The sequence below is a fragment of the Chiloscyllium plagiosum genome, chromosome 12 (genome assembly GCF_004010195.1).
Source record: "Chiloscyllium plagiosum isolate BGI_BamShark_2017 chromosome 12, ASM401019v2, whole genome shotgun sequence".
Lineage (NCBI taxonomy): Eukaryota > Metazoa > Chordata > Chondrichthyes > Orectolobiformes > Hemiscylliidae > Chiloscyllium > Chiloscyllium plagiosum.
The window spans coordinates 36,499,982-36,525,359 of NC_057721.1; the positions used below are offsets into that span (position 1 = coordinate 36,499,982).

At 39.7% G+C, this 25,378-nt stretch overlaps 1 protein-coding gene across 4 annotated transcripts in view; it reads left to right on the forward strand.

Moving 5' to 3' along the window:
* Positions 1-25,378, forward strand: part of epha6 (eph receptor A6) — a 674,628-nt gene that overhangs the window by 126,879 nt on the left and 522,371 nt on the right. For all 4 annotated transcript variants that reach the window (XM_043700793.1, XM_043700796.1, XM_043700794.1 and 1 more), the window contains exon 4: positions 17,528-18,191. In XM_043700793.1, the coding sequence (XP_043556728.1) occupies positions 17,528-18,191 (664 nt within the window). The remainder of the gene's footprint in view (positions 1-17,527; positions 18,192-25,378) is intronic.

Below are 25,378 nucleotides of genomic sequence, written 5' to 3' on the forward strand. Positions count from 1 at the left end.
AACCTCCTAGGCTGGTTTCCTCCAGATCCAGGGACCTATCAATCTTTAACCCTGTTAGTTTCCCTTGGATATTATCCTTAGTGATCGTAATTATACTTCCAAACCCTTTTCTACCATCATGTAGAAGGATAAGGGCAGCAGACACATGGGAATGCCATCACCTGCAAATTCCCTTCCAAGCCACATACCATCCTGACTTGTCAATATATCATCGTTGCGTTAATGCCACTGGGTCAAGATTCTGGAACTCACTCCCCAGTGGCAATTGTAGGCCAACATACGCTCAATGAGCTATAGTGGTCGATCTTCTCAAGGCAGGTAGGTGTTATGGACCAGATCAGACCCCCTCAAAATACTTTAGACCTTAACTTTTTGTTATTTTAAAAGTAGATGTGAAGTGCATGTTCCAGATGTGTTGTGACTGGTCAAACTACTTGATGTTAAGCAGAACACAATTTATTTAAACATTGTAGTTAAAATACAAACAGAAGAAAGAGAATTTAGATTAATTTGAATATTGGAAAACTTAACTGAATCAGACTTGCAGTGCCCTATACTAATTAACTGTTCTAATGTAGTAACATCCCATAAACATCCCTTGGCAAAAAGGCAAATTCAGACACCGATTCTTACGTTCAGTTCTCTATTCCAGGAGGAAACAACATCAAAAGAGATTTCAGAGAATGCAGCAGCTAGTAATCCTTTACTGAAGCTTGCAACCCTTCTGGTACCCCAAACAGCTTCTGAATGCTACAGTTTTAAAATAAACATAGAAAGCCTGGTCTGTGAGAATTGGCCACTCCCCTTCCACTGGTAGAACTGTTTTATAAAAAAAATACCTAAAGGACTCATAAATTGTTGGCTTATGCCATCTCTTATAGTCAGTTCAACACCTCTGTCATTACAACTTTTCTTCAAAAAAAAAACCAGGACAAAATAACCTTTTTTAAAATATTGACATCATCACATAAGAATGAGAGGTAAATGCTGGCCCAGTGACATCCATGTCAAGTAACTTAGTTAAAAAGTGTCTGATATTGAATCACGCAGGAAAATAATGTTTCCCTGCTTGATTCCTATGTATTGAGTGAACTGGTTTCAGCTGGCACAACTATGCTACAGTTGGCCTCAGTAGAGAGGGAAAAATTGGGCAGGAGCATTATTCAGCATTCTGTTGAACGTACATTTCTGAAGCCAAATTTTGATGCTACTTAACAGGTTACACAGACCATACAGAAGATCACAACCAGAGTTTGGGGCCAGCGTAAAAATGTTCAGTGAGCAGATATAATCCATCCTGCACACAGTGTCAGGAAAAGTAGAAAAAGTGGGGAAAACGAGAATTGAAAATGATTCAACCTCGAGATGTAGTAGCTTACTGATAGAACTGGCACTATGGGAAACTGAGCAGAAATAATGAAAATATGTTCTCCAATGGTCCCATTTTGGCCTAGCCTCCTTTCCGTAAATGATTGGGGCCTAATTTTGCATTTAACCTGCCTATTATCTACATATGACTGCTCTGTCTCCTCATGAGATGTGGAGAATGGGGGGGTCTGATCTTCAGGTAAGTCCATATATGGACTGATTATATCAGGACTGCTCAGTAACATTGAGTTTGTCCACATCTGATCTGGGTGATTGGTTAAAGTCTAAATTTGAGCAGAAGGACATACAAAATTATAAGCGTGGAATAAGCAAAACAGTCCAGGATAACTCCATCTCTTTGCTATTTATAAAAAGTTAGGCAGGTATTGGAGGGTAACTTCTGGGTACCACAATTTCCCACTATAAGTTTCCGTTATTAAGCTTACACCAGGACCAATGACCTGCTCTGCACCAGCCCTGGCACCGATGGCCCATTATTCACACTGCATTTCTGGTCAATAGAATGAATATTTAACGTGATTGATGATGTATTGATAAAGCAGGCTGTCTTGTCTTGGGTGTTGGCAAGCTGCTTTAATGTTGTTCGAGCTCCTTTCATCCAGACAAATGGGGGTATTCAGTTCTACTCCTAACTTGTACCTTGTCTATGATGAGCAGGAGCAGAGTTACTCAGTACAGGATTCCTAGCCTCTGACCTGATCTTGCAGCCACAGTATTTAAATGGATAGTTTAATTTCTGGTTAATGGTAAGACCAAGGAGGCTGATAGAGGGGATTCAGTGATGGTGAGGTCACTGAATGGCAAGGGAAGATGTTTAGATTCTTTCTTGTTGGAGGTGGTCATTGCCTGGCAATTCTGTGGCCCAAATGTTACTTTGCCACTTGTCAGCCTAAGCCTGAATGTAGTCCAGGTTTTGCGGCACTTGCACATAGAATGTTTCTGTAACTGAGGAGACATGGATGGTGTTGACTGCCATGCAATAACCAAGAAAATTAAGCATGATAAATTTCAATAAAATATGATTGGTTTATGCTATTGTGTTCAGTCATGGATTTCAGCAATCATCCGCTTATCAACAACTCTGATTCACTGGAAGGGTTAATGGTAGGGGTGGGTAGGTGGGTGTTTGTGTGTGTATGTGTATATACACACAGCCAGTTATTTTCTCCCATGACTTGCTGTAAGCTCTTTTCTTGAACCATAAAGACTTTGCAGTTAGTGTATCGATTGTCCTGTGAGAAACTGAAGGAACCTAGAGATAAAAGCTTGAAGGATGAAGTCCAGTCAAGCCAAAAGGGATCATTTCAATGGGTTTCCTGGGTTATGTCCAACCTCCCACCCCTCCATCATGCTACAATCAATTTGTCTTTTGTTTCTGTCTATATGTGTTCTAACTAGTTGTGATTAACTAGTATAGCTATATGTTTGATAATTCATAGTTCCTTACTTAGGTTAGAAAGTACTTATTTATAATAAACAGTTCTTGTTAAATGTTGTCTGTTACAAAAACAAAATGCTGGAGAAACTCGGTAGGTCTGGCAGCATCTGTGGAAGGAGAAACAGTTAACTTTTTGAGTTCAGTGACTCTTCCTCCAAACTTGGTCAGAACTCTGGAGCTTTATTAGAACAGTTCTGACAAAGAACAAAGCTAGACAGGGTTGACTAAAATAAGAAATTGGTTGGAAAAACTGTAACTGCACAATTGAGAGAACTGAGGGTAGAAATGTTAGTAACCTTTCAGTTTTCCCTGGACTTTAGGGAAGTGGCAGAAGACTGGAGCATTATTCCAGCCTTGTTCGAGAGGAAATAAGGATAGTTCCAGCAATTACTGACCAGTCAGCTTAACTTTGGGGAAGCTTCTAGAAACAATTATTCAAGATAGAATTGGTATCACATGAAAAATGTGGGCCAATAGGATGAGTTGGTGTGAATTTCTAAATGTTTAACATGCTCAAGTGTTTTGAAGTGATGACAAAGATTCAGTGAGGGTACCTGTGATGGTATATATGGATTTCTAGATCATGATACAAGAGAGATAGTGGCAATCTAGATACAAAAATAACAGTAATAGGAATCAGATTAATGTCAATGGGCAGTTTTCTGGATGGAGGACGGTTTGTAGTTGAGTTTCCTAGGTGTCAGTTTTGGGACCCTTGTTTTTCCTTGTATGTAGTTTTGATCTGGATCTTGGTGTACAGGGTGCAGTTTCAAAATTTGCAGACAACACTAAACTTGGAAGAATTGTAAACCGAGAGGAGGATGGTATGGAATTCCAAAAGGGCATTGACAAGTTGGTGGAGTGATTGTAGGATTTGGGAGGAAAAGCATTAGAAGACCAGGGAAAGTAAGGGGTACTCTTCTTAGGGGAGTGCAGAGCAGAAGGACCTGAATGTATATGTCCACAAGTCATTGAAGATGGCAGGACAGGTGATCAGAGCAGCTAATAAAACATTGTGTTCTCAGCTTCATTATTAGGGGCATAAAGTACAAGAACCAGGAGGTGAGGAAGAACTCATGTCACTTACTAGACCACAGCTAGGGTACTGTATGCAATATGGGCAATACTTCCGCGATGAGGATATATTGGAATTTGGAATCTTTCTCCTGGAAAGAATGGTGAGAGGAAATTTGATGGACATTTTCCAAAATCATGAGTGGGCTAGATAGAATAGGCCAGGAGGAACTGTCCTCACTCATAAAAGTAACAAAAATATGAAGACATAGATTTAAGATGATATGCAAAAGAAGCAAGAGTGATGAGGGACTTACCTTTTCCCACGCGCAGTAAGTAGTTAGGGTATGGAATGCACTGTCCAAAGAAGTGGTGGAAGCAGGTTCAGTTGAGGCATTGGATGATCTATATAACTATTGTATCCAGTGGTATGGAGCGCATGCAGAACATCATAAGGTAATGATGTACATTGAAAAGCTGCTGTGAGCACAGTGGGGCGAATGGCTGCCTTCTGCACCATGACACCTATATAAATCCGAATTGTAGGTTAGTAAACACAGGCTCTAATCCAATGAACAGTAGATATTACATGTTAAAGACTTTGAATCATAATTTGCCTTTCCATATGAATGAATTTTTTATTAAGCTTGAATCACTTTTTGAAATTGTCACATCTTGAGATTTTTCTACTTTTTTTATATATATCTTCTGTTATGTTACCTTGTGTGGTTGTTGGATTAATACATTCAGTTCACGACAGAAAAAAATTAATCTATGGGGAATGTGGCAGTGAAGCAAAGATATTGAGACATCTGGACAGATAGCTAATAAGGTTCATAATAGTAGTAATCAGTGCTTTTAACTATTTTAAAATATTTAAGAGTAGATTAATTTTGGCTGTGAATAATGTCGGGAAATCAAAAAAGGATTCAATGTTACTTTTCTTATTCTCGAAACAGGGAACATCTGCAGCATCAAGGAGTTCATTCAGCCCATTACGTTGTGCCAGCCAAGATTGAACCTGTCCACGCTCAATTATGGGTCTGGATTTTCATTGTCTTGGAGATTTCTGGGACCTTTAAAAGGCAGATGAGACTTGAATCCAGAAGTTCCACCTCTTTTGCTAATCGCAGTTTTTCCTGCTGGGGTAAAGGAGTGGGGCTTTTCTCACCTGAACCTTGAACTTCAGAGTTCAAAAAGGCTCAAGTTCCGCTGTAATACTTGCCCCATCATTTGGGAGTCTTAGGATATGTACATGCTTCTAAAGGGTGATGAAGTATATAACTTCACAGCTTGATGCTTCTACACAAGTTTCCAATCCTTCAAACAAATGGCAGTCAGAGTTGGAAAAAATCTGTTTTAGTAGTTGCATTAGCTGTTTGTTGTTATCTCAAGGACTGTTGTTATATCACTTTGAACTGTTGGCTTCTTTATACAATCTAAAATTATCCCAGTATTCCAGTTGGATGTCCACAGTTTGATTTCCACCTCGTGATTATTTAACAAGCTAGCTTTTATGATTACTTTCTTCAGTTTAGAAGGGATTAAGTACTTGACAGATTTTAAAATTTTGAATGAGTTTCCATGAATGGGTGTGTGTTTTTTTTTCTTAATGAATACTATAATACGTGCTTAGATCTTTGTTTCATATCAGCCTGGCTCCTGAGATCTGCTCATTATGGATACTGGATGAGTTGACATAGAGGGTGTAAGGGCAGAGTTGACAGCAGAAGGCAGAAGTTCACTCTAAGTTAGCATAGAGAGTAGAATAGGTGACCATGAGCACATGGAGGCATGTGAAGTGGGGACATGTTAACGCCATAAATGGGGCAAAATCAGAAAACTGAGATTGCCATTTTGACAGCCCCCTTGACACTCAGCAGCCCTGGTGGTCACGTCTGATCTCTGTCTGCGATAGCGAGTGAGTTTCCATTGTACACCTGCCATCCACTCCACAATTTCTTATCCATCTCCTGCACCACCCTCCACACCCCGAATGAAAATGTGCTTTCGTATTATTTCTTCCCAAGACGATAGACAAGTTCAGAACTCAGGCTATCTCACAAGTGAAAACCTAGGCCTTCAGAGCTTAGTCCCAATCTTTTGAGATGATAGCATTTTAAGTATATATCTGAATACTTTCTAAAGTGCACTTTGGGTCTGCTACTATCACATCGTGGATAGGAAAAAACATTCAATTCCCATCTAGTCCTTTCGCCAATTATTCCTACTGGAAATAGAAAGTGTTCCTTATTCTTCACTCTGTCTGTATTTTACTGAATTTCATATTCCTCAATCAAATATCTTCTCAGCCACCTGTTCCAAAGAAAATAATTTTTCCAGCTTTTACTTGAAACTAAGATTCTCCTTCTATCCTATCATTGTGCTTTCTAATTAAGGGCTGACTAGAAATCAAACCATATTATTACCTCTGAATTTGAAGCATAAACCATTTTTACATTGAGATGCTTGCAGTTTAATCTTAGTATATTCCGGCCTTTGTATCACAGTTAAACTTTGTGTTAAAAAATACTGAAGTCTAAATTCAAAGGGAATTATAAATTAAAGCAAATAACTTAGTGATTTTGTTTTTAAATAGTTTCGTTTTGCTATTTTTGTTTCAATTTTTTTAAATTTTGTTTTTAAATGGTTTTTTTAAGGGAACTAAAATGTAGCAACTGTAGCAGCAAAGCATTTCGAAAACTTCATCAATAAGATATGATATTAAATGTGGAAATATTAAAAGGCATTTTATGATGCATAAAACTTTAGAGTTAAAAATCTCTCAACAACAGGTTGGAAGCACTCTGAAAGCTAGTTTTAAATTTTAACTTTGTACACCCCAATCCAACACCAGCATCTCCAAATCATAAAACTTGAGAAGCAGTCTATTTCAATTTATTGCATTCTGTGTATTGCTTAGCAGTGCTGCCTTATAGTGCTGAGGACCTGGGTTTGATTTCCAGCCTTGGGTGACTGTGTAAACTCCACACAGACATTCTCCCCATGTCTGCATATGTTTCCTCCAGGTGCTCTGGTTTCCTGCCACTATGTAAAGAGGTACAAGTTTGGTGCATTAACCATGCTGAATTGCCCTGTAGTGTTCAGGGATGTGCAGGCTAGGCTACCTTATTTCCATGCTTTTGCATCTCATTATTAGCTAAACTCCTTCATTTCTACGCAGCTCCCAATTCCCCCCTCTTTAAACAGCGATTGCCAATGTGGAAGTCAGAACTGTTACCTGGTGGCAGCTCCTCCCCGCCTGCTCTTCCCAGATCCTCAGGCTGATTTATCCTCGCCACCATTTCCCTGCACACTTCATGAACACCATCCTCCTCTGGTTTCTCAATCTCAACACCAGATTATAATCCTATAGATTTATTTGGAGGCAGACATCTTGATATGTTAGCCATGGTAAATGAAGGGTTACAGGATGGGGTGGATCTGGGGAGGATGCTCTTCATTATGTTGGTGCAGATTTAATGGGTTGAATGACTTCTGTCTGCGCTGTAGGGATTCTATAATTCTATGTGGAAGTGAATGTTGAATAGCAAACCACAACTGTGACAGAATTTGCCACTACCTTGAGCAATGTCAGCAAATGTGGCGAAAATTGTCAAATGTGTTTTTCACTGACAAAACATTTGATTTTTGTTTTACCTCTGGGGTTTAAATAGTGAGGTTTGAATATTTCTAATGAGCATCAGCAACGACCTTATTTCCATGCTTTTGCATGTCATTATTAACTAAACTCCTTAATTTCTACGCAGCTCTCAATTCCCCCCTCTTTAAACAGCGATTGCCAATGTGGAAGTCAGGACTGTTACCTGATGGCAGCTCCTCCCTGCCTGCTCTTCCCAGATCCTCAGGCTAATTTATCCTCACTACCATTTCCCTGCACGCTTCATGAACGCCATCCTCCTCTGTTTTCTCAAGCAGACACTACCAAACTATCAACTTTACTGCCACATGGTTGCTTTCAGACTGACTCTTGCACCACTTCAGTCCTTTGGTCAGAGTACAGCGACACTAAGGAGATACACGTTTCTGCTGAAATGGCAGCCTGCATTTCATGCATCTACATCGGGTGCATCTAACTGCTCTCAGCTTCCTTTCTTGTGTGACTCGTGTCATGCTTGGAAGCTGTCAACTTCTGTGGCATGCATTGCTTTGTAATACAGCAAGAGGCAAAGATCTTGATATGTTTAAGAATACTGTACAATCAAGGTGGTGGGCATATTGGACAGTATAATATTACATCAGTATCTCACAGCCTATGGCAGCTGCTTACATGGCAATCAATTGCATGTACATCAATCAAATGGATGTCTGAGAGAAATTAGGAATGTGAGGTGGGTGAGAGCCGCCATGGATGTGATGTATGCAACCTTGACAGTTGTGATCCAAGTGTTGGTGAGAGATGTGTGCAGTGGCAGTGAAGAGGGAATGGTGGTCCTGTGAAGATGAGGCACCAGGGAGAAGTTGGTGATGCTTACTCTTGCGGAATGCATAACCATTCACTTTCTTCCTGCAATACTGCGCATTCCCTTTCACCTTGGATATTTCATTGACACTGCCCATTGTCCTAGTCCTGAATGACCAAGTCTGGTGGTGCGGCCTCCTTTACTGGTCAGCAGGAAAAGGATGGCCCTCTTCTCCACCGGATCTGCCCATACCCCAAGGCCACTGTTCACAAAACAAGGAACTAGCTTATTTTTCTAGGCCCAGTACCTTTTGGAATAAGTATGGAGTGCTGCAGTGTGAATATGATAGTTTGGGGGGGGTGCAGTGCCTGATGTGATACGCAGCTCAGGTTTAACTATGACACCTTTGACATGAATGTTTAAAGTCCTGGCTGCAGCAGCAAACACTTGGTATCCTTTGTCATGTGATTTCAGGAAATAGGGGCTGAACAAATAGGTCACATATCTAATCTGCTGAAAATTGCATGAGAAAAGTTGATGTTTACTTTGGTGGTTGGCTGCCATGAATCTCACTTGATAAACACTTGGCCAAATCATGGTGTTGTGATGGTTTCAAACAGCCACCCTGAATCTTGGATGCAGTTATTATAGACTTTCATTGAGCATATGGTAGAGAAACACTTGGTTTAAAAAGTCTGCCAAGGTCTTGCTCTGGAATAATCATGGCAATTCATACTATCAGGGCAGGCATGGATTATGTTTGTCTCACTGTCAAGGGTGTAGGCAGTTGCCCGGGAGAGGGTTGGATCAGCTGCTAGTCAGGTTTTTGTGGCAATGACTGCAAGATAGTTTCATTCTTCCCAATTTTTAATTGGTGGAAATTTCTCATCTGGCACTGAATATTAGAGAAGCAGTTTGATGATACAGCAATGCCAGAGGAATTGCTATTTCTCAACAAAAAGGTGGTTGCAAGTCATTACAATCCTTGTAGAGACAACAACTTAAGTCATTAATTTCCCAGTGACTGATAAAAAGAATTGTTTGACAAAATTGCAGCAAATAAAACTTCAAACTTTACTTAATAGACAGCTAATAAACCATTGATTTAATTCATTGACGGGATGAGGGTTTGCTGGCTAGACCAGCATTATTGCTCATCAGAGGGCAATTAAGAGTCAACCATGTTGCTGTGGGTCTGAAGTCAAATGTAGGCCAAAGTAGGTAAGGATAGTGGTTTTCCTGAAGGACTTTAATGAACAAGTTGGATTTTTCCAAAATCAACAATGAATTCATGGTCATCATTAGACTCTTAACTCAATTTTTTTTTAATTGAAATTCAAATACTACATCATTACCTAGTTCCAATCTCCTGCATTGTCTCCATATCCTTACAAAATATTTCTCCTCAATCATCCCATACATGGTTGAGTGCCTAAGTAAACCTACTGCCACCACACTTAGGGTGGTGGATTCCATACCCTAACTGTTGGCTGTGAGGTTTTCCTCCTCTCACCCTTACTTCTGCACATCATTATAAATCTATCTTCTCATTGTTTTCTGCTTACAAGCTCAAATCATCTCTCCTTATCTACTCAATAAGCCTACACATGATTTTAAAATCTTCTATCAAATCTCCCCTCACCGCCTTCTGCCCAAGATGAACAGCCGCAACATCCTCACAACTGATGTTTCTCATTCCTAGAGCCATTCTTGTAAATCGCGTCTGCAAACAATTCAGTCTTTCCTATTATATGATGCCAGAACTGTACACAATATTCCAGCTGAGATCATAAGTATCCTGTACAAATTCAACATTTCTTCCCTGATAGTACTCTATGCTCCGACCTGTCACCTTCAATGATCTGTGCACATATACATCCGGGTCCCTCAGTCTGACACCCCTTTTAGAATTATACCACCATTTTATGCTATATTTCAATGTTCTTCCCACAAAAGTGCGTCACCTCAACCTCACTGCATTGAACCTTGTTTACCACCTATCTGCCTGCTCCTCCAACTAGACTGTCCAAATGAAGTTCCACACTCCTCCTCACAGCTTATAACCTTCCAAATAAAAACTGAAAGAACTGCGGAGGCTGTAAATCAGAAACAAAAACGCTCAGCATGTCTGCCAGCATCTATGAAGAGAAATGAGAGTTAATGTTTCAGGTTTGGTGACTGTTCCTCTGATCCTTTGGGTCAGACCAGAGCTTTTCCAGCAGCTTCTGTTTTGATTATAATCTTTCAAGTATCGTATCCACTGCAAACTTTGAAATTGTCCCCTGCGTACCAAGATTCAGGTCATTAATATATATCAGGAAAAGTAAGAATTTCCATTCTAACCTCTGGTGAACTCCATTACAAACCTTCCTCCAGCCTGAAAAAGATCCATTGACCATTACTCTTTGTTTCCTATCCCTCGTCCAATTTTGAATCCACATTGCCACTGCTCCTTTTATATCATGACCTTTAACTTTCCTCAAGTCTGTATGAGACACTATAATCAGGTGCCTTTTGGAAAGCCATGTAAATTACATCAACAGTGTTATTCTCATCGAGCTTTTGTTACCTCTTCAAAAAGCTTCAGCAACTTAGTGAAACACTAATCCCCCCTTGGAAAATCCATGCTGACTCTTCTGAATCAACCCTCCTTTTTTCATGTGACTACTAATTCTATCTTGAAAAATTGTTTCTAGTAACTTCCCTACCACTAAAATCAAATGCATGCTCTGTGATTACTGCAATTGTCCTTGCTACCTTTCATAAAAATGGTTACGATGTTTGCAATTCTCCAAGTGGACTGGACACCTACCCCAACCCCACCCTCTACTGTGAGTCCAGGGTAGACTATGACCAGTAACCCTGCAATTTCTAGGTTTGCTTACCTCAACATTCCAAGCTGACCTTTTTTCCAATCCCGATATGAAAAGAAAAAGCATTTTTAAAAGCATCAATTTTGAATTTTTCCTGAAGCAAAGTGGTGGTTTTTGTTTGGGAACATTTTAGGCCATATATGACTCAACTGGTGTTGATAGAAAGTAAACAGGCATTAGTATGAAATTGGAGGATTGGGCGATAATGTATGATAGATGACTAGAGCAAGAGCTCTTTTTAATTCACTCATGGGATGTGTGTATTGCTGACTGAGCCAACACTTATTGCCTGTTCTTATTGCCCTTGAGAAAGTGGCAGTAAAATGCTGTCTTGAGCCACTGCAGTTTGTGTGCCATAAGAAGTTCCACAATGCCATTAGGGAGGGAGTTCCAGGATTTTGACCCAGTAACAGTAAGCAACGGCGATATATTTCCAAGTCAGGATGGTGAGTGGCTTGAAGAGGAACTTGCAGGTCGTGGTGTCAACATGTACCTGCTGCCTTTAGCAGTAGTAGTGGAAGTGGGTTTGAAAGGTGTTGTCTGGCGAGACTTCATGAATGTCTGAAGTGCATCTTGCAGATACTGCACACTGCTGCCACTGAGCATCGGTGATGGGGGGAGTGGATGTTTGTGGATGTGTTGTCAATTGCGCAGGTTGATTTTTCCTGGATGATGTCAGGTTTGGTGAGTTTTGTTGAAGCTACACTCATCCAGGCAAGTGAGGAGAATTCCATCATGCTCCTGGCTTATGTATTGTTGGTGGTGGTGAAATTAAAGTTGCCACAATCTTATCAAAATCCAAAGTGTGGCGCTGAGAAAGCACAGCGGTCAGGCAGCATCCAAGGATCAGGAGATTCAACGTTTTGGGCATAAGCTCTTCATCTTCCTGAAGAAGGGCTTATGCCCGAAACATCGATTCTTCTGCTCCTTGGATGCTGCCTGACTTGCTGTTTCTTTCCAGCACCACATTCTCGATTCTGATCTCCAGCATCTGTAGTCCTTACTTTCTTCTTGAGCATCGATAGTAGAGTAATTGAAACAGAAATGCTCCAGAGACCAGAAATAAATGATTGTAAGTAATCAAAAATTGTGGGGTTCAAGGAGATAATGAGGCTTTGGAGAATTTAAACGCAAAAATTAGCAATTTAAAATTACCCTCTATTTGATAAACAGGGATGATGTTTGAATGTGACTTGATGGAATTTATAAGATGGGAAGTCAGCTTTGATAAGTTTATGGAGATAGAATGTGGGAGACCAGCCAGAGTACCTTTAAAAAAAAATTCAAAATTAGATATAGTTAAAACCTAAATGGGTCTAACAGCAACAAATATGCTATAATCAGGACAAACTCAGTTGTTTAAGGTTGCATTTCTTGTTAATGTCATGGCTAGGTGGCATAATTACTGTGCACTCAAACTGAGTTCATTTTATGTCACTGGCAAATGTTGGAATGACAGCTGCTTGTCAAAAAGTTGCCACTGGCTGTATTTTCACAGGATAGAAACAAACTCCTAAACCTTCCAGCACCATAGAACCAAGACCTAACTCTCCATACAGACCTTTACAAAGCAATCTTTAAAGGTGAGTTTCTACTAAGCTGGAACTTTTAAACATGATCCTGTTATAATGAATAGCCAGTACTATTCTTATATTCTAAAACACAATGCATTCTATGACAAGAAACGTCCTCATTAACGTCATCATCATTGCCATATACATGTGTGCTTCCAGAGCCTCCAAATATAGTTTTTTGATTGTTTGAAGGAATCTTCAATGTTGAGATTGAAGTTGTAATGCTTGTTTGCTTGTCAGTGTTACCATTTCACACTGAATCTAATAGCAAATGTGAGGATTTTGTAAACAGTAGCTGGCATGAAGGCAAAGTCGGCCATCAAAATGGCCACCTGCATGTGTCGATAGGCCCATTGATAACCCAAGGCCAAAATAAACTGATGTATATGTAAGTGACATCACTATATTCCTTCTAAGATAAAATCTCAGGCTACATGCTTGTGTAGAAGTCCTTCTAAAGAATGTCCAGGGGACCATGGGACTGAAAGTCCAGGAGCAGGGCAAAGGTTGTGATAGTACAGCCAGTCATGGAGTAATGTAACTGGGCAGCTCCTTGTGTTTGGCAAGAATGAGGAGGTATCTGTGGACTGAAATTAGACTCCATTGGAATGTGGGGGTAGTGTTAAAGCAGCATGCTGACAGCACAGAGGGCTCAGCCAGGCCCAGGCTCTGGCAGATGACTGTTGCAGTTCTGGTGAATACCTGAAGGCTGTTTCAAAAATCTTATCTTCTGGTTGAAGGCAGTTATGTGCTGCTTTGGCAGTGATGTGGCATCACTTCATGCTTTTTTGAGTTGCCTCCAAGCGGTAGTCCTTCAAAAAACAGAATTTAACAAATGTTAAATTCAAACAGTATTTAACATTTTTAAATTCAGCTACATGATGTAGTAATTACTGGTGGGGCCAGTATTTATTCTCCATCCCTAATTTCCCTTGAGAAGGTGGTAGTAAGCCACCGTCTTGAACTACTCCAGTCGGTTTTTTGGAAGTAGATCTGCAGTGCCATTTGGAGAGGAAGTTTCAGGGCTTTGACCTCACGACATGAATGAATTAAGTGCTGAGAATGAACTGGGCCACAGAACAGAGTTCATTTCATTGCGAGTTCAGCTCTGTTCTGAGAGATGTGGTGGTTCTGAGTTGGCTTTTCATTCAGGTTTTTTAATTAGTGGCACTCCTTGTATTTATTATCTTAGGCTGCTGCTTTCTTGGTCCTCGCTCATTTTGCCTTGGCCTTTGCCTGCAGACATTCAACTTTGTGGATCTTGGGTTTCTTTGCCATTGCTTTTTTGCTGCCTTTTTCAGCACTGTGGCCATGGCTGGAGATTTCACTGTGTTGCTTGGAAAAATATCCAGGCTATTTTGTGACCACTGAAGCAACAGCATTTAATTTCCAAGTTGGGACAGTGTGTGGGTTGAGGGAGTACTTATGGGTGGGTATATTCCCTTGCATCTGCCAACCCTGTATTTCAACATCATCCAACCAGATAACTCTACCACCTGAAAGGACCTTGGTACATTACTGTAATGCCTCTTGTAGTTAGTGCACTGTGTAACAGTAGTGGAAAGGGGTGCGGGTGAGGGGAATGAATGTTGGAGGTGGTAGTCGGGATGCAGATCAAACCTGCTTTGTCCTCAATGCCCTTTTGGGAAGGAATCTACTGTCTTAACATGGTCAGGACTACATATGGCTGCAGCCCCACAATAATGTGATAGACCCCTCTGTAATAAATGCTGACCTAGTCAACAATGTCCATATCCCATGAATGTTTTTTTTAATATAGTAATGTTTACCTTCTTGAATGTGCTGGAGCTGCAGTTGTCCAGGCAAGTGGAGAGTGTTTTGTTATGCTCCTGACTTGTCTTAATTGCAGATGGTGGCCAGTCTTTCAAGAGGCAAGTTACTTCAGAATTGCCAGCATCTGATCTGTAGCCACTGTATTTATGTGGCTGGGTATTGTTTTGGTCTGGATGTGTACAGTGACAGACTGTTTCAGTGCCAGATGACTTGAGAGTAGTGCTCAAACCTGTTATGAGTGAATACACCCACTTCTGATCTTATGGTAGAGGAGAAAATATTGATGAAGCATAATTGGTCTACGTTGCTACCTTGAACCACTCCAGTGATGTCCTGAACCAAAATCATTGTCCTCCAATAACTACTACAGTCTACCATTCTACTAGTTATGACTTTAAACAATATCAAGTTTGTAATATAGAAATAGACGGTCTTGGTGACGATATGAATGTGGTCAAAAGTTCACCTTGGGCCACGTACAGCAACCGGATTGTGAGCTTGGTCCCAGATTGTTGCTTTGTAGTGGGATGGCATGGGAGTAACCAGGAAATGAAATTTGATGTGGGGACTGAAAACAACAACTTCTGTCTTCCTAGTATTCAGCTGGAGGGAATTTCTGCTCATCTAGTACCAGATATCAGATGAGCAATTTTATAATTTAGCAACAACGGAGGAACATTTGAAAGAGTGTGATGAGGTATAATTGGGTGTTATCAGCATGAATTATAACTCTGCTTTAGGTTGCTGTCGCTTCAGGGCAGGTTGAGTGAGAAATAGGAGAGTGAGCCAAAGATCGATCTGATCGGCAAAAACCAGTGGTAAAGGGGCATGAGAATTTAATTTCTGTCTGCTGCAATTCAATGGACAGAATGCAGATGGGAGTGAGCAATCCCAGCCAACTGGATATCAGTGGGGAGGTGATAGAGGAGGATGGCATGGTCAACATGACCAAGTGATGTGACATAAGGCTGTAGACAGATTTTCAAAGCAGTGTGAGAAGTTTTGGAAAAGGTTTGAACAATATCGAAAGCCACACTGGAGCTTGTAGGACCAAGGGATGATGGTGAGGCTGCCAAATTCTGGATTTTGTGAATGCTGGTGATAGTAATTGGAGAGCATTTATTACCTCTATCCTTGGTACTTAAAAAAACATTGAGGTTTTATTACCTGAGGAATAAAGGGCTAGAAAGAACTGAAGATGAAGTATAGGATGAATTTGGATAAAGGCAACTTTCATGACAAAAATGATGATGGAAAAAAAATGAAGGCTACACAATATTGGATTCCATTTGAGTGAAGTGGGGCAATTAATAGAGTAAGAGGTGACAGATGTTGAAATGAATGTAAAATGCAAGATACTTACTTTTGTAATATATTTAGTACCAGCCGATCGATCATGTAAAATTATATTCTCTTCTATTTTCTGAACAGACCTAATGAGAAGTCTGACAAGTTGTGAGATTACATACTTAAACTGGAGGAAAAAATTCTTCTGACAGGACCATATTTCTCCTAATAGCAGGGAAGCTTAAACATCTACAAAATACATGAACTTGTTATAGCTGAGGGCAGTTTTGAATATCAACTGAGCATTCATGATAGTTGTTCCCTGCTCCAGGAAAAAAAAAGTTTGAAATTTTAATCTCCAAGGCCCACTTAAATCCTGCCAATGAGCTTTTGAACAATCCCAACCATTAGGCATTAGGGAATTATATGGCTGTGTTTTTTTTTCCACCAAGGCCATGGTGGATCAAGTTACTTGCAGATCTGGGGCAGGTGAGATCCACTTATTCTGTGGGGCCTGAGGTTATGCACATGGTGTTACTTTTCCCAACAGGTATTGACTAAGCAAAATCTATATTGGTTTTTGGTAGGGTTCCTAAGTTTATCAAATTTAAGATTTAACCAAATAGCTAGAGCACAAATCAGTTAACCCACTCATTTAAATCAAGCACTATGTTTAAATCGGTTGCAAATTTTAAACAGATGTAAACCATTGTGAAGAAATTCATTCGTTGTAATATGAAAGGAACATATGTCATAAATTTGAAATGGTAATCCTGTGGCTATTTCAGATTAGGTTGTTTTCATGTACCTAAGATTTAATTACCAGATAGTACTTGATACTATTGCTGCCAGGGCAGTTTTAAAATGCTTAAAGTAAAATACTATGGACTTTGGGAATCTGTAACACAGATTGTGGGAGTAACTTCAAGTCTGGCAGCATTTGTGGAAAGAGAAACCGTTATTATTTCAAGTCTACTATGGTTATTCATATCTGAAATATCATACCTGACTTGAAACATTAATTCTGTTTCTCCTTGCACAGGTGCTGTAAGCCCTACTGAGCTTTCTCCAGCATTGTGTTTCTCATACTGTTTTGCAAGGATCTGTTTAGGCATATACCTAGGGCCTCAACTTAACATGTTCTATGTCAATTCCTAACCAGGTTTGATAGATTTATGCATATTATGCTTTTCATCAATTAACAATTAAGCTAATAGAAGGCGCACACAACTGGTACCTGTGTGAAAAAATGTACTTATAACTTGAGTATTTCAAGGTATTGGACTAATGCAACTGGTTGCTGCAAATATGACTCTCTTCAAAGTATTAAATGGTGTTCACCATCACATTTACAGATGTATTCAGTTTTTGGGTCAACTGCCCTCATTTTATAAGTCAGTGACACCGTTGAAAATCTTGTGTTGAATCAAAATTTTTGCATGACACAAAATGTATGACAGAAATATTCATACATTTTGAGGCATGGCATTTGATTTTTCAGTGGGATTTATTAATTGCCCAGTCTTTGCTGGTTGCTAGCTTGTTTTCATTATCATGCAATTTTCATACCTAGTTAAAGAATTACATCATTTTTGTTATGCTAGCAATATGAAATATTTATTATCCAGTTCCCAAATTCGTAAATATTCTTAGATTATGATCATGGACCACAAATTTAGCTAGATCTAGAGTTACTCAATTTCCTCATTTGCTTTTGCTTTTTTTGTTTTGCAGTGGGATGCTATCCCAGAAATGGATGAACGCAACCGACCCATTCATACCTACCAGGTTTGCAATGTGATGGAACCCAATCAAAACAACTGGCTGCGGACTAACTGGATTTCACGTGAGGCAGCTCAAAAAGTGTACGTTGAGCTGAAATTTACCCTGAGGGATTGCAATAGCATTCCCTGGGTTCTGGGGACTTGCAAAGAGACATTCAATCTATACTACATGGAATCGAATGAGTCTCACGGTGTTAAATTCAAGCAAAATCAGTACACTAAAATTGATACAATTGCAGCTGATGAGAGTTTTACTCAGATGGATCTAGGAGATCGTATCCTTAAGCTGAACACTGAAATCCGTGAAGTTGGGCCGATAAGCAAAAAGGGATTTTATTTGGCCTTTCAGGATATTGGAGCTTGTATTGCTCTTGTCTCTGTGCGTGTGTACTACAAAAAGTGCCCATTTACTTTTCGCAACTTGGCAATGTTTCCTGACACAATCCCGAGAGTTGATTCTTCATCCCTTGTGGAAGTCCGTGGGTCCTGTGTAAAGAATGCAGAGGAGAAAGACACACCAAAACTCTACTGTGGTGCAGATGGAGACTGGCTGGTTCCTTTGGGAAGATGTGTCTGTAGTACTGGCTATGAGGAAGTGAATGGAGCCTGCCATGGTAAGTGAATGAAGTACCTTCTAAGAGTTTTTGAGATGATGCAAGGAAATCCTCTGTTTGAGGAGCTTTGACAATTGTATGGGAAGAGGGAACAAGGAATGGCCAATGCATCAAATAGTTACATAGAAATAGACCAAGTCTAATCGTATGTTCTGACATGGATTTTGCAACCAGTTTCATTACTTTGGGACAACCCTAAAGGGAACTACAGCACTGCAGTGAAACACAAAGTGTACATGTCACAGTTTCCAAAGCGTCTGAAGCTTTTAACTGAAGCTATTTGAAAACTAGTTTCCTTTATCAATCTCATTAGTAAATAAGACTGTTCTAATTAATGTCACTGACCTACTTAATGTTTTTTGTAGATGCTGAATGTCAAGCTATCATAATATATGCTGTCTGTTCATAAGGTTAATTATTATTTTTCTGTCAATTAACAGTAAATAGATGAATGCATTACAAGAAGCAATGTTTTGGTTAATTTTCTGTAGCCTGCTGCATGCAACATTCAGTTAACTTCTCAAGCCTGCTGAGTAAAAATGTTCAACTTGAATGCCTACCACAATGATTTCCTGAATGATCAGGGTTGAAATGCATTTCCCAGATGCTTTTTGTGATTTAGGCACTTGTGGTTATGGATGTGACCTTCCTGTATTTGTCATATACACCTGTTTTCAAAGCACTGAGAGAGACCTGGAAACGGTTTGCCTGTCTGCTGTCGACTGGAAGCAGAGCCTAGCGGGGAAGACAGTAGAGCAACAATGGCAGGGGTTTCTGGGTGTAATTGAGGACACAGTACAGAGGTTTATCCCAAAGAAAAAAAAGATTATCCAGGGAAGGGGTTAGACAGCCATGGCTGATGAAGGGATTCGGGAAATGTATCAAAGAAAAAGAGAGTCTATGAAGTGGCCAAGAGCACTGGGAAATCAGAAGATTGGGAAGACTACAAAAACAAACAGGGGATAACAAAGAGAGAAATAAGGAAGGAAAGGATCAAATATGAAGGTAAGCTAGCCAGTAATATTAGAAATGATAATAAAAGTTTCCTTCAATACATAAGAGACAAACGAGACATAAAAGTAGAAATTGGGCCATCCAAATTGATGCTGGAAGGCTAGTGCTGGGAGATAAAGAAATAACTGAAGAACTTAATAAGTACTTTATGTCAGTATTCACTGTGGAAGACATGAGTAAAGGGGCAGAGTTGAGAATGGTAGCCATTACAAAAAGAAAGTGCTAGAAAAGCTAAAAGGTCTAAAAATCAATAAATCCCCTGGCCCGGATGGGCTACATCCTAGAGTTCCAAGAGAGGTGGCTGAGGAAATAGTGGAGGCACTGACTGTGATCTTTCAAAAATCACTGGAGTCGGGGAAAGTTCCAGATGATTGGAAAATCGCTGTTGTGTAACCCCCTTGTTCAAGAAAGGATCAAGACAAAAGAAGGAAAATTATAGACCAATTAGCCTAACCTCAGTTGTAGGTAAAATTCTAGAATCCATTGTTAAGGATAAATTTCTAAATTCTTGGAAGTGCAGGGTCAGATTAAAACAAGTCAGCGTGGATTTAGTAAGGGGCGATCGTGCCTGACAAACCTGTTAGAATTCTTGGAAGAAGTAACAAGTAGGTTGGACCGGGAAAACCCAGTGGATGTCGTCTATCTAGACTTCCAAAAGGCATTTGATAAGGTGCCTCACTGGAGGCTGCTGAGTAAGGTAAGGGCCCATGGTGTTTGAGGTGAGCTACTGACATGGATTAAGGATTGGCTGTCTGATGGAAGGCTATGAATTTGGATAAAAGGTTCTTTTTCAGAATGGCAGCTGGTGACAAGTGGGGCTCCGCAAGGTTCAGTGTTGGGACTGCAGTTGTTCACTTCATATTATTATGATCTGGATGAAGGCGCGGGGGCATTCTGGCAAAGTTCGTCGATTATATGAAGTTAGACAGGCAGACAGATAGTACTGAGAAGGTGGGGAGGCTGCAGAAAGATTTAGACAGTAAAGGAGAGTTTTCCAGAAAATGGCTGATGAAATTCAATGTGAGCAAGTGCGAGGTCTTGCACTTTGGAAAAAATAATACAGGCATGGATTATTTTTTTAAACGGTGAGAAAATTCATAAAGCCAAAGTACAAAGGGATCTGAGAGTACTAGTCCAGGATTCCTAAAGGTTGATTTGCACGTTGAATCTGTGATTAAGAAAGCAAATATAATGTTGTCATTTATCTCGAGAGAGTTGTTTCTGAGACTTTTTAGAGCTCGAGTTAGGCCCCAATTAGAATACTGTGTCCAATTTTGGGCCCTACACCTCAGGAAGGACATATTGGCACCGGAGCGTGTCTAGCGGAGATTCACATGGATGATCCCTGGAATGTCAGGCCTAACATTTGATGATCAGCTGAGGACTCTGGGATTGTATTCATTAGAGCTTAGAAGGTTGAGGGGGGATCTAAGTTTCTAGTGCGAGTAAGTGGAATCGAAATACCCATCAGCCATGATTAAATGGCAGAGTGAACCCAGTGGGCCGAATGGTCTTGCTTTCACTTCTATGTCTTATGGTCTTATGTTCATTCACTGGTCAGGCATAGCAAAAGAAAACATTTTGACAGTCAAAACCACACAACATACAGGCAGGTGAGATTAGAAGGCAAAGCAAGTTACTGCACAATAAAATTTGTATTACCCACAGAATCACTTTTTTTTTCTTTGTTCATTGGTTGAGTCACAAATATTAAGGATATTGCATGCACATGCAATAAAGCAGGTAATTCCATTCCACAATATATTTTGATGGTCATGTGTTCTTGCTCCAAACATCTGAATCAATGCAGCTCTTGTACATTGTTGTGATTGGGCCCTGGGCACAGTGCCCCAGTTCGTTGCAGTTCGACAGGATATCCCAAACCATTAAGCTCCAGTTAAAGAGGCATAAACTGGCTTCCCTTATTTGGACACCCACCTCCCCTAATTTGGGTGTAACAAGGTTAATTTGAAAAGGATTCTTTCACTTGTAAATACCTTTTTCCCAGACCCGAATGAACTTTTATTTTAAAAGGAGCCAATTTAACTAGTCTGCCTTGAGTTGACGAAGTTTGAGGTAATGAATTCCTAAATGCAAGAACAATTAATAACTAATACATGCATACAAATTAGAAATAAAAAGTCAGTCCAAGAGGGCAAACACTTAAACACATCTGCAAATTACTTTTGAATTGCCAACAAACAGCAAATAATTTGGCATCACAGCCCTTAGCAAATTGTAGCAGTAGCATTGACAGTTGTGCAGCTTACTTTTGAACTTCTTGATTTTGCGTAGGTTGGTGGTAGTTTTGTCCTAATTTCCTCTTCTGATTGGTTGACAATGATCTCAAAGGGAGAAGGTCTTGCTTTTCCTGCAACAGGGGATTAATTAGGGGATGTTCTTCAGCTATGACCTTCACCGCTAACATGTGAACCCAAGATGGTGCACATGATTGTATTCAGTCCCACTATTACACCCCTTTAGAGTTGAAACTGAAGGTTAAACCCTATTCTTTTGTGCTCTTCAAAGGGAATAACATAATGTGTCTACAGTTTGGAACATGATTGCAGGCTCCTTGTTATGGTTGTAGTTGTGAGGTCACAGTCCAGTTTGTTTTGAAGTTCTATGATACCTTTAGCTGTTGCATCACATTGGTCCTGCACAGAAAACTTATACGGATGCAATTAAACTCTGGAGCAGTCCTCTTTTAAAATATATGTTTAAATACTAAAACTGTGCATACTACTTTGAGATTCAGACCTGTGGTCATCACATTTGTATTGAATTTTATTTTTATAATATGGTAGAGCTTTAAATATTTATTTCACCACCTTGACTGTAGAGTAACTAAGATTAACTGATTTTGTAATAGAAGATCCATCTGTGCTTCTGATTTATGAACTGAAATAATCAACTATACTTTCTGTAAACATGCTCTGGTAGCATGAGGCTTCCACAAAAAAGTGTATTCATAGGTTACTATCTCAGTAGATATGAGAATGGATTTTCACTTTTGTCCATTTGTATACTTGGCTTACTTTTAAGATGAATCAACGTACTCTCAAAACAACATACTGTACAAGGCACAGCCACCTGATGAGGGAGCGTCGCTCCGAAAGCTAGTGTGCTTCCAATTAAACCTGTTGGACTATAACCTGGTGTTATGTGATTTTTAACTTTGTACACCCCAGTCCAACACTGGCATCTCCAATTCATAACAAAAAAAGGTTATAAATTCAAACACAAAGTAACTGTCAAAATATTCTCTTGCATGCTCGGGTCATGATTAATGAAATTACTGAGGCATTAATGTGTGGAATAGAATCATAGAATGGTAGCAGCGCAGAAAAATAATCATTCAGTTAGTCATGCATGTGTTAGGTCTCAGCACAAACATCTTGCCAAGTAACACTCTCCTGCCTTTATACTGTAGTGCTGCATTCTTTTCTCCAGATAATTATTCAATTCTCTTTTTGAGAACCATGATTAAATGTTCCCATTGCATACTCAAGTATCATATTCCAGATTCTAACCCCTTGCTATGTAAAGATACTTTTCCTCATGTCAGTGAATTAAGGTTATTGGCAAAAGGAGCAGTGTTGTTTTGTTCTTGATCCAATCAACAAAGTTTCTCTTTTCTACTTTGTTCAGGCCACTCATGATTTTAGAAACTTAAATTTCCCCTCCAGCATGATTCCAAAACTTCCCAGTGTCTAGCCTATAAAGCCCCTTCACAATCTGGTATGTCTCACTGGGATCACCTTATTGTTGTAAACTCCAAAGAAGATGGGCCTAATTTACTCAGCCTGTCTTCAGCAGATAACGCCCTCTTGTGAGGCCAATCTAGTGAATTGTTGCTGCAGAGCCTCCTATACTAACACATCCATTTGTAAAAGTAGTGATGAAAACTGCATAAAATCCTGCAGATGTGGTCTCACCAAAACACTGCATGATTTTAGCTAGACTTCTTTATTCCTGTAGCAATCACCTGCGATAAAGGCCAATATGCAATTTGCTTTTCCAACAGCTTGCTGCACCTGGGACTTTTTGCATTCCACGAATGACCATACACATTTTCTCTTTCAACATAAATACTGAACAAGTATCACATCTTTTAAACAATATGTTTTTTTTTAATTATGAACAAAGTGAATAACCTAACACTCTGGGAAACGAAATGACAGATACAATTAGTTAACCTGTCTCCAAATCTTTGCAGCTTCCTCCTAGCTTTATATCATCAGCAGACTTAGATGCTTTACTCACGCTAAATTGTAAATAGTAGACCCAGCAGTGGCACTCCACTGTTCACTATCTGCCACTTGAAAAAGTCTCCTCAATCCACTAACCAGTTGTCTATCCATGGTAATGTATTAACTAATATTGCAGACCGTATCTGTTAACCTTTTGTGTGGCAATCTGTTTGAATGCCTTTTGCAAATCCATCAGACATGCTGCATCTTTTGGTTCCACTTTATCGAGCCTAATTGTTATATCCTCAAACAACTCTAATTTTGTCAGACATGATTTCCTTTTAGTAAAACCGAATTGAGTTCTTGTAATCACACTGTGCTTTACTCAGTGCATTGTTAAGAGTTAGAATCAGAATTAATTTTATTGTCACGTACTCACATGACCACAGTGAAAGTTTACAGGTCACCATTTACACTGCCACTTTAGGTACAAAGGTATCTAGGTAAAGATTTTTAAGTACAAATTCTTAGGAAAAAAACATAGAAAAATAAAGAAATAAAATGTCTACCATTACAGATATTCACACCACTTCAGGTACAAAAGTGCAAAATAATAAAAAGAAATTAGAAGAATAAAGAAATAAGTTCAGAATAACAGCCTTCCAATCCAGTCCACTTCAGCACCTTGCCTCAAGGCTGCTCTGGATTCACCTCTAGGTTGGGAGTCCACAATGACTTCACTCAAGGATCAAGGATAAAAAAAATTAAAGATGAAGGACAGAAATGGATGGAGCAAACGAGCTCTGGCTGAGGAGTCCTGCTCCGCTGCCATCTTGGAATTTAGATGACTTCCTTCATCAATTGCAGCCTTTTCCCAACAAATGTTTTGTTTATTCTCTCCCTCCTTTCTTAAAAACCAATATACACTTCCTATTTCCCACTCTGAGACCATTCCCAAGTTAAGGAACTTTGGAAAATTATAGCCAATGCATTCACTTTCTCTCCAGTTATTGCATTTCGAATCCTAAGGTGTAGGTGTGAAGAATGTTTCCTCTTGTGGGAGAGTCTAGAACCAGGGGTCATAATTGAAACATACAGGGTCACACATTTAAGGTGGAGCAAGGAAAACATTTTCAAGGGCTGAGTGTCTTTGGAATTCCCTCCTGCAGTGGATGCTGAATTTCTTTAACTTACGTTTGGCAGAGATGGGTAGATTCTTGATTACCAAGAAAACAAAACTGTCAGGACTATGCAGGAATGTAGAGTTGAGGTTAAAATCGGATCAGCCTTGACCTTATTGAATAGCCGAGCAGACTTGAGGTTCTGAGTGCACTACTTTTGTCCTGTGTTCATGTTTGTAGGCTGTCAAGTTCTTGGGATTTTGTAGAGTTCAATTCTTGAAATGTCTCCAATACTTCTTTCTCTGATAGTAATTGGATTTACTTTTTTAAGCCCTAGGTTACTGTCTATTTCTGGCATGGAATTTGTGTTCCACTGTGAAGTTCTAAAACCATCTGCAGGTTTAGCGCTCCAATGCTGACTAGATACAATTTTCATAGTGGTATAGGTGGGCTGTATGACAAAGCACTTCATAAGGTTATATAAGTAATTGTGACTGTACTGACAATTTTAGTGGCAGTCACTTGACCAGAGATTTGGAATTTTTGGTAGACCCATATGGAATAAACAAAGCTGTCTGCAAAGATATTAATGTTTTCATCTAAAAACAATCAAAGCCAGGCAACTAACTTAATGTCAAAAAATTTGCGTTTCCAATTTTAATTCACATTTGTATGATATTTTTGACATGAGAGATGAGGGATTGACCAGTCAGTCTGCTCATTAGACAATGGAGAGAAGGCCAGGAATAAACTCTGATCTATATTTCAACAGCTGCTTCTGGTGGAAGATGAGTGAGTAGGGAAATGGATTTGTATGCATGAGCTGAATCTCTCCCCCTCTTCCCCCTCTTCCCTCTTT